The sequence below is a fragment of the Humulus lupulus genome, chromosome 5 (assembly GCF_963169125.1).
Source record: "Humulus lupulus chromosome 5, drHumLupu1.1, whole genome shotgun sequence".
Taxonomy (NCBI): domain Eukaryota; kingdom Viridiplantae; phylum Streptophyta; class Magnoliopsida; order Rosales; family Cannabaceae; genus Humulus; species Humulus lupulus.
In genome coordinates, this window is record NC_084797.1 from 165256091 (window position 1) to 165269665 (window position 13575).

The 13575-nt window shown below is 33.7% G+C and overlaps 1 protein-coding gene across 1 annotated transcript; it reads left to right on the top strand.

The window, feature by feature from the left end:
* Window positions 1-7090: 7090 nt before the first annotated feature.
* LOC133779643 (secreted RxLR effector protein 161-like) lies at window positions 7091-7525 on the top strand. Its single transcript, XM_062219580.1, has one exon. It carries the CDS (start codon window positions 7091-7093, stop codon window positions 7523-7525), a length of 435 nt encoding a protein of 144 aa, XP_062075564.1.
* Window positions 7526-13575: the final 6050 nt, after the last annotated feature.

A 13575-nucleotide genomic window follows, 5' to 3' on the forward strand; every position in this document is an offset into this window, starting at 1 on the left:
AACAATGCATCAGAAACATCCCCCGAGCCCCCGGAGCAAAAGCCCAAAAATGCAAAATTCCTTGTTCTGAAAATAGCCTAGCGACGTGGCGCTGCCCTTGAGGGCCACGGCGCCCAACAAGTCAGAGAGTATCCCCCAGCCCTGAAGCAGCCTCACGCCGCGGCGCCAAAGAACAGGGCCGCGGCGCCCCTTCGCGAACCCAGAAATCTGGGTTTTCCCCTGTGTTTTTCCCGAGCCAAAACACCTCCAACTCAACCCAAACACATACCTAAACCCCAAAAGCAATTTAAAACCCCAAATGAACCATTATACAACCTATAAACACCAACAACAAACTCAAACATACAATCACACCCAAAATCCACCCTGGGTTCCAAATTTCAGAAACTTAAATCATGGCTTCTAGAACATAACCCATAGCTTGAAAACTATACACCATGCCTCTAAAATCTTAAACCACATCAAGTACGAAAATTTAAACATGTTAAAACTCTTACCTCGGTCAAAAACTCAGCTTGAAGTCTCCTCAATCCTAGCTTCAAGTCACCTTCCTTTTGATTATCCAAACTGAATTTTCAAATAATACCAACCATCCTATCTTTAAATTTCCACACTTAATCTCTGAAAATCAACCTTAAGCTCAAGCAAAAATAGAGCATAATCCTTACCTCTGAGTAGTCCTAGCTTAAATTTGACCTTGGTTGTCTCCAATCCCTCTTGAAGTTCCTCCTAGGTCTCAAGTTTCAGCCCTCCTTCTTGCTTCCCTTTCTTTCTAGCCTTTTCTTCAATTTCAGCATAAACCAAAATAATAAAGTGTTGAACGTGAACCAACTTTCCTTCAGCTGAAACTTATCTACCCTTAACCAAATGACCATTCTACCCTTCCATAAAAATTCTTTCCGAACTAAACCTCAAGGGCACTTTTGTCATTTCATCTCTATTACTATTCTACCATTTTCCCATCACAACTTGTTACTCTCAGCAGTTACTAATGGTTACTCAAGTTACTCAATCACCAATAACCATTAACCACTAATTCTCAACTCAACTTACAAAATTCCCAAAGTACCCCTAGGCTCCTCCCGAGCCAGGTATAAAATCCCGTTGTGACTTTTAAGTTAACTAGCTCCCTAGGACTGTCTCGGCACGTGCATCACATTAATATCACCACACTCACGTGGTACAAATCACATAATACAATTATCACATTTATCCCCTCAGCGGGCTAAAATTACCAATTTACCCCTAACATACAAACGGGCCCCACATGCATATTTATACCATCTAAACATGCATTCTAATCACATATTCATTCAAATTCACATATATTATCATGTTAATTCACTTATTGCCCTCCAGGCACGCTAATCAAGGTCGTAAACCTTATTAGCAACTTGGGGTGTTACAATTACCATTGTCCTGGCTCCAACCCGGACTATCTACTTACCATGTCCTGGCTCCAACCTGGACTATATTACCATTGTCTTGGATCCAACCTGGACTATATTACCAATGTCCTAGCTCCAATCCGGACTATATTACCATTGTCCTGGCTCCAACCTAGAGTATATTATTTTAAGGTTCTGGCTTCAACCCGAACCTACTTACCATTTATCCGCAGAATGCCAAAACATTGCAAGAGTAGGCATTAAGCATACCCTGGTCTTAATGACCCAAACAAAACTACTGTAATCTACTACTACAAGCACACACTAGTATATTCATGTTGTTGTCGAGAAAGAGAAAGACTAACTGACTTAATGTCCTTAGTTCCCAGCTAGATCTTTTAACTCCGCTATCTGCTTTTCCATTTGCGATTACTATAATTAATGCAGTGTACTCAGATTAAACTATGGCATACTCGTATAGCTAAAATTCTATGATAGCTACATTCAATACATTTCTCTTATAGACTTTATACTAAAAATTTCTCTTATGCAATTTACAGTGTATAAGACCAAATTCCACTTTATTCAACTTACGGCTTCCTGAGAAAAATTATCCTTACCGCAACATGCTCTTCGCGCTGTGCATTTTAAAATTCTATCTCTAGATGACTCTCTCAATCATATTATGCGTATTTTGGTTATTTATAAAATGAGTTTTAAACAACTCTTAATCTTAGAAAACTACCCACTTTTAACTCAAGTATGTAGTTTACCGTTTTCCATTCTTTACCAAAAAATACCGCGTTTCAACCTTTTATTATTTATTATCCGTTAAGGATAATACTTTTTGATTTAGGGTTTTATAAAACCAAACTCTCATTTTTACCATCTTTAATCAATAACCTAGGATCTCTATTACGTCATTTTAGAAAAGAACCCGTGTTTAAATATGGTAAAAATGAATTCTCAATAACCATGATCTAATTTGAGATTCATTAGATATCCAGAACTTTAGCTAATTTTCAAAACAACTTCATTTCCAATTCTGAACCTAACTTTTTCTCTATTCATTTTAGCGTGATAAAAATCTCGCTTTTAAGCTCATAATCTATGTTAGGTTCTCTAACCACAACCCTATAAAATCTTTTTCACGCATTATGTGTCCTAACAATGGGAACTCGGTGAAACCTCATGTCAAAATTCAATTTAGGCTAACAAAACTAACCTCCCAAAACTTGTTTTTTGTTAAGGTTCGAAATAACTAATTTTCCCTGTTTTTAGGGCAACTTAGAAAAATTACTACTCTTAAACTGTGACATATTTTAATAAAAAAAATTACTAGGGCCTTGATACATATCTTAAAAAAATCACCATGTTTCATAATTTTTGGATGGAAAAACCCATTAAACCATTTAAAGAAATATGGGCAGTGCCTGCTGTCCAGGAGTTTTTCAAAGATTTTTAGGGTTCTTTGAAAAATTATTTCTCTTACCCCGCAGCCCAGTTATTTCTGAAATTTTACCAGAATCTTTACTCATATATAATTTAGTTTCTCTAAAATTGTTATAATTTTTAGGACAGGAGAACACATTCAAAAATGTAAGACAATCTGGGCAGTGTTTGCTGCTCACAAATTTTGTTTTCAAATTATTAAGGAAAGTTTTGAAAATCCATTAATCTTTAACCATTTTTCATTTTCCTCTAAAAAAAATTTGTGATCCTTATACATTTTTAAGCTAACAGTTTACCAAATTTCATGGATTTTGGCTGTGTAAAACTTGTTCAATATTCAAAACAATCTGGGCAGTGCATGCTGCCCATAAATTTTCCATATTACATCAAGATGCCAAAAAGTACAAAACACCTTTTTTTTTTTCAAAGCCTAAACTCATGTACTCATCTAGAACTATGCAACCATACAAATTATTTTCACAAACAGAGGTAATAGGGTACAATCTGACCCATTGGAATTTTGACCATGAAAACTTGGCAGCATACATTTTTACACATTCTAGCAAAATAAACACAATTAGCAAAACCCTAGCCAAATGCATGCATGAAAATAAAAAATTCAGCCAAGGTAACCTTCAAGCATAAAATAAACTTCAAAAACCAATAAAACAACCTATACAACCAGATCTAACATCAATAACCAAAAACAACTCAAAAACCAACAAAAAACTCACCCTTTGTAGTTCTAGCTTGGAGAAGAGATTCCTTAGATTTTCAAACTTCGTCCTTGGATTCTATACACTCAAACCCAGTCCCAAAGGTTACACATGAAGATTTTTAAAATAATGTTTGGGTAGAAGATGGAGATGAGTGGAAAAACATAAAAACTCTAGAACCCTAACCTTTGTTTTCACTAGATCACCAAAAAGCTTCAAATTTTGAGATTCTCCTAGACCTACCTCTATTGAACCTTAGAATACAAGATCCATGCCATGCATGGCCATTAGATCTCATGCATGCATATCCACCCCTTATAGTTTCAAATTTGAAGAAGAAGGGAAACAAAGTGACAAGGTTTCAGACTTACTTGTACACTAGTCTTCCTTGAGCTTCTCTTTCCTTCAATGGAGATTGAGTGCCTAAGCTTGAGGAGAGGAAGGAAATGAGCCATGGAGGCATGGGGAGCTCTCAGTTTTGGGGTGATAAATGGAGAGAGTTCTTTTGTTTTCTTGAGGAAAAAGAAGGAATTTTCTTTTAAAAAAAAATAACGACTCGATGTGGAAGAGGGAAATGATTGGGGTTTAGCCAATGAGTGGGTAAGTTTCCCAGACACTTGAGTACCCTAGGGCATAGTCTAGCCACCCATCACACCCTCTCTCCACCTTTAGAAATGACTAAAATGCCCTTGTTTCTTTTAACTCACTTCTAATGCACTCAATGGTCCTTTGGTAATTTCACTTTTTAATTTAACCAAATTTTTACCCTATAGTTTTCAAATATCTCCAAGCTAAGCTAAATAAAATAAATGTGACCAAAAATAAAATTTTGTCACATAACACATAATTTTGGTATTTTACTCAAATTGACCAAAATGCCCTTAGAGGCTCGGGCAAGAATTTCCATTCTTAAGCCCAGTAGATTGGAAATAAATCTTCAATCAATTTTTCATAATTTAATTAACTCTACTATACAATCCCAGTTGCCAAATATTTTTATGCCATTGTATTCCTCATTTTACCTTATCCGAGATTTTTCCGTTATTAGGGTTTGCCCCTCCGTCCAAGACCAATTTTCTTTGCAAAGGCCTAAACCCTTTACCAAATTAGCACAACGAATATAAAATTCACGAAATAACATAATTTCACATAATTCTTCATCGGCTCCAACCAGCTACTAACGGTGTTCAAAACACGGGATGTTACACAACATATGTACATGGGAGACGATACAAAAGTCCAAGTTAAATGTTTGGGGACATATAGAATACAGTTGAATACATGACAATTTTTGGAGTTACATGATGTTGCTTACATACCCTCTATTAGGAGGAATTTGATTTCTATATCTATTCTGGATAAAATAGGTTATAGTCTTCATTTTGGAACTAGAAAACTTACCTTGTATCGTGACTCTCTTTTTCTTGGAAATGGAACTTTATGTGGAAACTTGAATGAACTTGTTTTGCATGATGTTGTTCCTATTGCTTCTACTTCTTCTCTTAATACTGTTGTTGGTTCTAAACGTGCAAGATTGGATTTGAAATCTTCTTTATTGTGGCACAAACATTTAGGCCATATCTATAGAGACAGAATGGAGAGGTTGGTCAAAGATGGGGTACTTCAAGATCTGGATTTTTCAGATTTCACTACTTGTGTTGATTGCATTAAAGGAAAGTTAACTGCCAAGGTTAGAAAGAGTAAAACATATAGGTGCACAAGATTGTTAGAGTTAATTCACACTGATATATGTGGACCATTTATTCCACTTGCCATGGGTGGTTATAAATACTTCATCACCTTCATTGATGACTTTTCCATATATGGCCATGTAGAGCTCATTTGTGAAAAATCTTAATATTTGGATGCGTTTAAGATTTTTAAGATGAATGTTGAGCTTCGAAAAGGGAAGAAGATCAAGGCAGTTAATTCTAATAAAGGTGGGGAGTATTATGGGTGTTATGATGAAAATGGAAAGAACCCTAGGCCTTTCGCTAGGTACTTACATGAATGTGGCATTGATGCAAGATATACAATGCCACGAACACCCCAACATAATGGAATCGGTAAAAGGAGAAATCGGGCTCTTCTTGACATGGTGCGATGTATGCTGATTCATTCTAGTTTGCCAATTTTTTTATGGGGTGAGCCATTAAAGACTGCAACTTATGTCTTGAATCAAGTACCCAACAAGTATGTCCCAAAGACGCCTTATGAGCTATGGTCAAGTAAGAAACCAAGCTTGCGTCATTTTCATGTTTGGGGTTGCAAAGTAGAATTGAGGCCTTACAATCCACAATATAATAAACTTGATCCAATAACCATTAGTGGCTACTTTGTAGGCTGCACCATTGGATCAAGGGGTTCTAGATTTTATTGTCCATCTCACATCACCAGAGTTATAGAATCAGATAGAGTTTTCTATTTTGAAGACGGATTTGGTTCAAGTCAAGGGTCAAGAAAATTTGTTTTCAGGGAAGAACGCATTTTATTCCCTGTACCTGTCGCTTCTGCTCCTATTGATGACCATGTGATTTAACAAATTCTTGTAGAAACTCATGATGAACCTCAGAATCAAGAACAAGGTGAAAATCTTGATGTTGGGGATAATGAAGTTTTGGTAAGGAGATTACAAAGAGCCCGCAGGCCTACTATTCCTGATGACTACCTTGTTTATTTGCAAGAACATGAGTTTGATGTGGGAAACACTTCTAAGTCAGTTACTTATGAAGAAGCCATGAATAGTCCTCAAGTTGTACTGGATGGATGCGATGAAAGATAAGTTGAGTTCTATGTCACAAAATGAAGTTTGGGAGTTATTTGAACTACCCAAAGGTTGCAGACCCATTGGATGCAAATGGGTGTATAAGATCAAACATGACTCGAATGGCCAAGTGGAAAGGTATAAGGCTAGGCTTGTGGCTAAAGGCTACAGTCAGAGAGAAGGTATTGATTTCAAGGAAACTTTTTCACTAGTTTCTACCAAAGATTCATTGCGAATCATTATGGCTATAGTGGCTCATTTTTTTTCAAGAGCTCAATCAAATGGATATGAGGACCACCATCTTGAATGGAGCTTTGTTTGAAGATATTTACATGACTCAACCCATTGGTTTTGAGATGTCTGGCAAAGAACACATGGTTTGCAAGCTCAAGAAGTGTATCTATGGGCTTAAACAAGCATCAAGGCAGTGGTATCTCATGTTTGATATGAATGTCACCGCAAATGGCTTCAAGGAGAATGTAGTAGATCAATGTATATACATGAAGGTCATTGGGAGCAACTTTATTTTTCTAGTATTGTATGTTGATGACATTAATCTTGCATCTAATCATTCTGACCTATTGTCTGAGACAAAATAACTATTGTTTAGCCACTTTGATATGAAGGATCTTGGTGATGGCTCCTATGTGCTTGGTATTCAGATTCTTTGGGATAGGGCTAATGGTATTCTTCATTTGACTCAGAAGACTTACATTAATTAGATCTTGAAAAGATTCAATATGTATTCTTGTTCTCTTGTGGAGGCACCGATGGTGAAGGGTGACAAGTTCTCAAAGGCCCAATGTCCACAAAATGATAAAGAGAAAGATGAAATAAAAAATGTTCCTTATGCGGCACTTGTAGGCAACCTGATGTATTCTCAAGTATTCACATGTCCAGATATTGTTTTTGTTGTTGGCGTGTTCGGTAGATACTTGAGTGATTATGGATTTAGTCACTCGAAAGTCGCTAACAAATTCATGAGGTACCTTCAGGGTACTAAGGATGTTATGTTGACTTACCAGCGAGCTGATACTCTTGATATAGTTGGGTTTAGTGATGCTGATTATGCAGGATGTGTGGATGATAAAATTTTCACTTTAGGCTACATCTATATTATGGTCAGAGGATCTGTTTCATGGAAAAGTATCAAGAAGACACTCACAGCTTCTTCTACGATGGAGGCAGAGCATATGGCGTGTTAGGAGGCTACTTGTCAAGCAATATGCTTGCTGAATATCATTTCAGCATTTGGTGTTGTAGACTCTATTTTGAGGCTGCTGAAATTATATTGTGACAACTCCGCAGCTGTAGCTTTCTCTATGAACACTTAGAGTACTTCTCCCTTAAATCATATTGATATAAAATACTATTTTGTGAAAGAGAAAGTTGCATAATCCCTCATTACAATTGAGTACACGCCTACCATTAGCATGTTAGTATATCCACTTACAAAAGGCTTAACTATATGTGTGTTTGCATAACACATCAGCTGCATGGGATACTTGGAGCCTAGATTGTTGAGTTCAGTAGGAGTTTCCTATTTTGTGTATTTAAAATGCTAATATTTTGTACGGAATGCTTATGATTTGTATTTATGAAACATGCATAATGATATTTGCAGTCACTTCTTATTGTTGTTAACATATATATGTGTGTGTATGTATATAGATTGTTGTTTGGCGAAGTGACAGGTACAAAAAAGACGAATGCACATAGTCTCAAATTGTTGTACCACGTGCATGTTTGGTTTAATGGTTGTTATTGTATTTGAATGTCTTCAAGACTAAATCATATATTGTAATGACCCAACTAATTCTAAGACTTTGGACCATTAAAACTACTATACATAGACACTACTTTCACGAAAACATCCATAAGAAACATTCACAAACTTTATTAAAAACTCTAAGTAAATGTTGAAATACATAAATTCAGTGTATGGGATCCCATTGTTTGAAAAATAAAATATAACTTTAACTTAATAAAATTGTTTACAAAACCAAGTGCAGAAAAATACATAGAAACATAATTAAAAAGACTGAAAATAACATTGTCCTCGAATCGTCCACGCAGTCCACCAAATCTAATCTTCCTCAATACACAACCCCAAGCTGCCAAGAATCCTTCCGCCGCCATAACTATTTTCCTGCATACATAAAAATAAAGGAATGAGCCTAATGCCTAGCAAGGAAAATGTACTAATAACATAAAACATAAACATAAACATATACTATAACATATGTCATATACTACTACAATGGCCATTATACTACTTGGGGCTTGTTAACTAAACAAGTCATACGCCCAATACATTTGTGGGGCTTGCTAGCTAAGCAAGTCATATGTCCATAAATTATTAGGGCTTGTTAGCTATACAAGTCATATGCCCAAGGTCTATCAACATACATAATATAACAATAAATAACATAACATATAAACATATAAAATTCTATCCTATTTTCCTTACCAATACTGGGATGGGAGAACAAGGATGGGATTTGAAACACTCCTAAAACCAACAATAAAAATGTGAGTATTTCTAATGAAAGAGATGATCAAGAAATGAACTAAACCACTAAGATGAAACTGACCAAAAAGAAACCTTAAGTTCAAAGAACTTAAATACCTAACCAAGAGTAGAAAACAGCGAGTTAGGATTTGAGTAAAGAAAACTAATGGAAACTAAAGAGTCGTACAGAAATGAACATAAGATTAGGAATACCTTTGGATGTACTTGAACCGAACTACACCTCGATATAGAAAAACACACTATTTATCTTACTTCCCGGGTGTTTATAAAGCTTAAGATGATAAAGCTTATACCCCAGCCCAAGTGTTTATCACTCAATAGTAAACCTAGCAGCTTGAAGGCTCTGAACACAGCTTGAAGAATGAGAGAAATGGTTGGGTACTAGGTCCCATTTATAGAGTTCAAAGAGTGAAAAGATCTTCTTTTAGCTTGAATAAAAATAATGAATATTACTTGAAAAACATTTGAATATTCATTTCATAGAGGCTTAAGACTCGGTCAAAACGTTCAGAGGCTTTCTAAGAGGTTAAGGAATAAAATGAGCTCGGTTTCAAAAACATTTGAAAAAATTTCCCTAGGGCCGATATATCGCCCATGGTAGGCGATATTTCGCCTAGGCTTATATCTCGAGGCTCGTCGATGCGTTTGTGCGAAGTTACGTGTTTTTCGTATTCCCTGTGTAGCGATATATCGCCCCTAGTGATGCAATATATCAGAATACGCTGAAATATTATACACGTAATTGCACTTTTTCCGCCTATTTTGAATTGGGTAAACAGCTTTGACTGAGTCATATAACGATTTCAAAGATGCTGACAATTTTGGGGTTTTTAAATATTTCTCTTATAAAACTATTCATCAAAAATGCTTAATTTCTCAATAAACATGCACATGACAAGTGTCATGATATTATTAGTTTTATCTATACCTTACAGTATAATAAATTACATCTTTATAATCAGCTATATTAATAAAACCTTATGTTATAATTAGTATTCTTAAACTATTGGTTAAACTTATAAAATCTATAAGTGTTGCTACGAGTGTTCAACTAAGTCCTGGCTTGAACCAAAATCCACAGTATTAAACATACTGTAACTACTACTACTACTACTACTACTACTACTACTACTACTACTACTACTATCTAACTAGTTAAGTAAAGTTCTAGAACTCTACATATATAATATATCTGTCCTATCGGTATGATATTATGTATGATTTATTTGACTGTCTTCGTGTGATAGACAATATTGTGGTGGTTTGACTATATTTTCCAAGTACGAGAATATTAGAATTATTATATGGACTAATATAATCACATACACAATTCCATAATCACAACCAATAATTAGAGTTCCAACTATTTGTTGATAACCATAATGGGATGCTTAATACTTTCAAATTACACTTAAGGCACATGGTAACACCCTAATTGCTATAGGTTGGCTCATTAAACCATAGTTCACCATCTCTAACAATATGCGCCCAATAGGCCCAACATACCCCTTAGGGTAAAAATGCATAAGATATATGTTGTGGATATGTGTAGTTGGGTGGTAAGGTGGTTCTTTGGTAAGTGTTTGCTCTTCATAAGCTCTCTCTTGCATTTTGCATTTGATCTTGTGTATTGTTGTTGTTTAGTACATATTGAGAGTGATCAAGATGAGCATTGGAGACTCAATGTCAAGCTTAGTATGTATTGTTGGAAAAACAATCAGAGTGCACAGTGAAAATGGGCATGGTGGGCCCAGTGTATATTACACAAAAAAGAATCCATCTCTCATATAAATAATTTATATGTTCAAGAAAACATTCAGACAGAAATATTAATATACAATATTATTAATCATGCAACATATATATATATATATAAATATACACATATTTATATATATAATGTACACATATACACAAATATTCAATAACAAAAGTATTTACCTCTTGAAGCCTATGAAATGTCTTTGAGTTTTTTCGTATATATATCGATCTTCCTATCCAACGTTTTGAGTACTCAAACCACAATCTGCTGGAGTGTTCTCTACACCTCAAGATGTGTGTGGGCACATAGAGAACAAGGGTTTGTAATATAGGAATCACAAGTATATCTCAACACAAGAGAACTTGGATTATGGTTTGAGAAAGGTTAAAATAAAAGAAGAAGATGACAATTTCTTGTTTGACAAAAATTCTTACTGACTTGTTTTGTCTATTGTTATTTTTTTCTTGTCATTCTATATCAAATATATAGAGATTATGTATTACCTTATTATTCCTAATAAAAATAGTAATATAATAATAATATCATAATGATGATAGGAATTGATTTAGGTAAATATCTAACTTACCAAATTTGAAAATATTTATTTTTAAATTATTAATTAAATAAATAAAATAAAAACAACACTGATACATTATCAATGTGCTGCTACACGCATGGCTCAATCTCTGGACATTGTCATGCGTGAACTGTAGTATTTCCTTTTCAGGGATTTTGCATTTTCTTTTATTTATTTATTTAAATAAAATCAATCATTCCACAAAATATGGTATTATCTTTCTAAGGAAAATCATCTTTCAGAATTTAAATTTTAAATTCAAAATTCAAATTGATGATCATTATTATAACCATCTTTTAAAATTCAATAAATCAAAATGGCAACCACTCTTGAATACCCTAGGGTTTTCGAAACCCATTACAAGAAAAGGAGAACAACAAAATCTTAGGAGTGTGGGGGCACTACAACAAATTTGACATTTAATGACTCTCTATAATGACTTACACCAATGGTGTAAGTCATTAAAAGTATTAAGTGATATTTAAAGTTTAGAGGTGTAAGTCATTAAAAGTTATTGTTGAGAGGTGTAAGTCATCAAAAGTGGTGGGAGACGTTATACTTAAAAATATGATATAATTTTTTATTTTTTTTAAATATCAGGAATTGGGCCGAATATAAATAAGGGAAGACTTTTAACGTCTCCCCTGGGAAGACGTGCCTAGCCTCTAACGTCTCCCCTGGGAAGACGTGCCACATCGGACGTCTCCCAAGGGGAGACGTTAGAGGCTAGGCACGTCTTCCCAGGGGAGACATTAAAGGCCTCCCCTACTATATTACTTAGCCCTTTTTCTTCTTCTTCCCCGAGAGCATACGCACGAAACAGAGAGGCGGAGAGAGGCGTTTTCAGGCGATTTTTTGAGTTCTCTTTGACGATTTTGGCCAATTTTAGGCCATAAAATTCCATTTGAGGTATGATTTTATCATTATAAGTGTTGTATAATAGTTAGAATAATTGTTATGCTTATTTTCTCTAAATATTAAGGGATTGATATTGAGATTTTAGGGTTTATGATAGTTGCGGTTTTTGGTATTTTTGGCTCATCAAAGTGGATTTAAAGCACATTTGAGGTATGATTTCAAGATTAAACAATGTATTGTAGTTATAATGGTTGAAAAAATTGTTTTTGTGCTTATTTTTTATAGTTTTTATGGGTTTTATTAGAAATATTAGTTTAAAGTATGAAAAATATTTTTTATGTATATTTGAGATATTACATTGTTTAATTTTAACATGTTACCACATTATTTACTATTTATACATTTTTATTTACTATTAATTCCGAAAATTATATATTTTTTAATTAATTTTTAATGTTTGTTAAGTATATATATGTAAATATGTTTTGCTGAAATGTATTTAATAACTTTGTCTAAAATAAAAAAAAAATTAATTTTACATACTAAATAAAAATTCAAGTTAATATGTTTATAAATTTTTTTTAATTTATATTATTATTTAATTAGAAAATTATATATATATTTGTAATCTTTATTAACATTTAAGTAGGTTATTTATATATAGTTATATTTTTTTTATTGATTTACTAATCTTTTATTATTTAATTAATAACATAGTGCGCGCATTGCAAAAGTGAATTAAATTTGCTAGCAACGACTATTAATTGCAAGAGGTAATTACATTATCTTATTTCTTTTTTTAGTATTATTAAACTTTTGTTAGAAGAGTTTGAATATCTTAAATATTCATTCATAGTGAAGTAGGTTCTGAGATTAAAATTGTGTGTTGCAGTGATAACAGAAGGTTGAGAATTGTGTGTTTTAGTGAAGTAGGTTCTGGAAAATATGTTTATGTGCTGCGGAGCTATAAGGATTATGTATTATATTATTATATTTGTATTGTGTTGTGCTTATTTGATTAGATTGACAGATGTTTAAGTTACTAATATAAGGGAAATGTTGGCCAATTTTTCGTATGCTTATATAGTTTTATTATTTAATTTTTCATATACATAGGAAAATATATGGATAGACCTAGACGTTACTTGAAGAAAGAGGTATGTATATATATAAATGTATAAAAATTTAAGGTTTATTTATTATTAAAGTAGATATAATCAAATAATAATAATTAAATAATATATTGTACTTCATATTTTTTGTAGCTGAACACTCCACCATATACACCAGCACAGATTAATGAAATGCGACAACATCGGGCGAACGATATGGTGCCGATAGTTCAAAGTCATCGTCCTAAAAAGTAGGTTTTTATTGTTTTTTTTTTCTATCTTACTATATGTCTAGCTAACTACTGTAATATTTGTTAATTTTGTATGTTTAACAACAAATATTACAATTGTGTATATTTAGCTAGCAAAAACATATTAGATACACATTTCGATTTTATTAATGAAAATTCAAA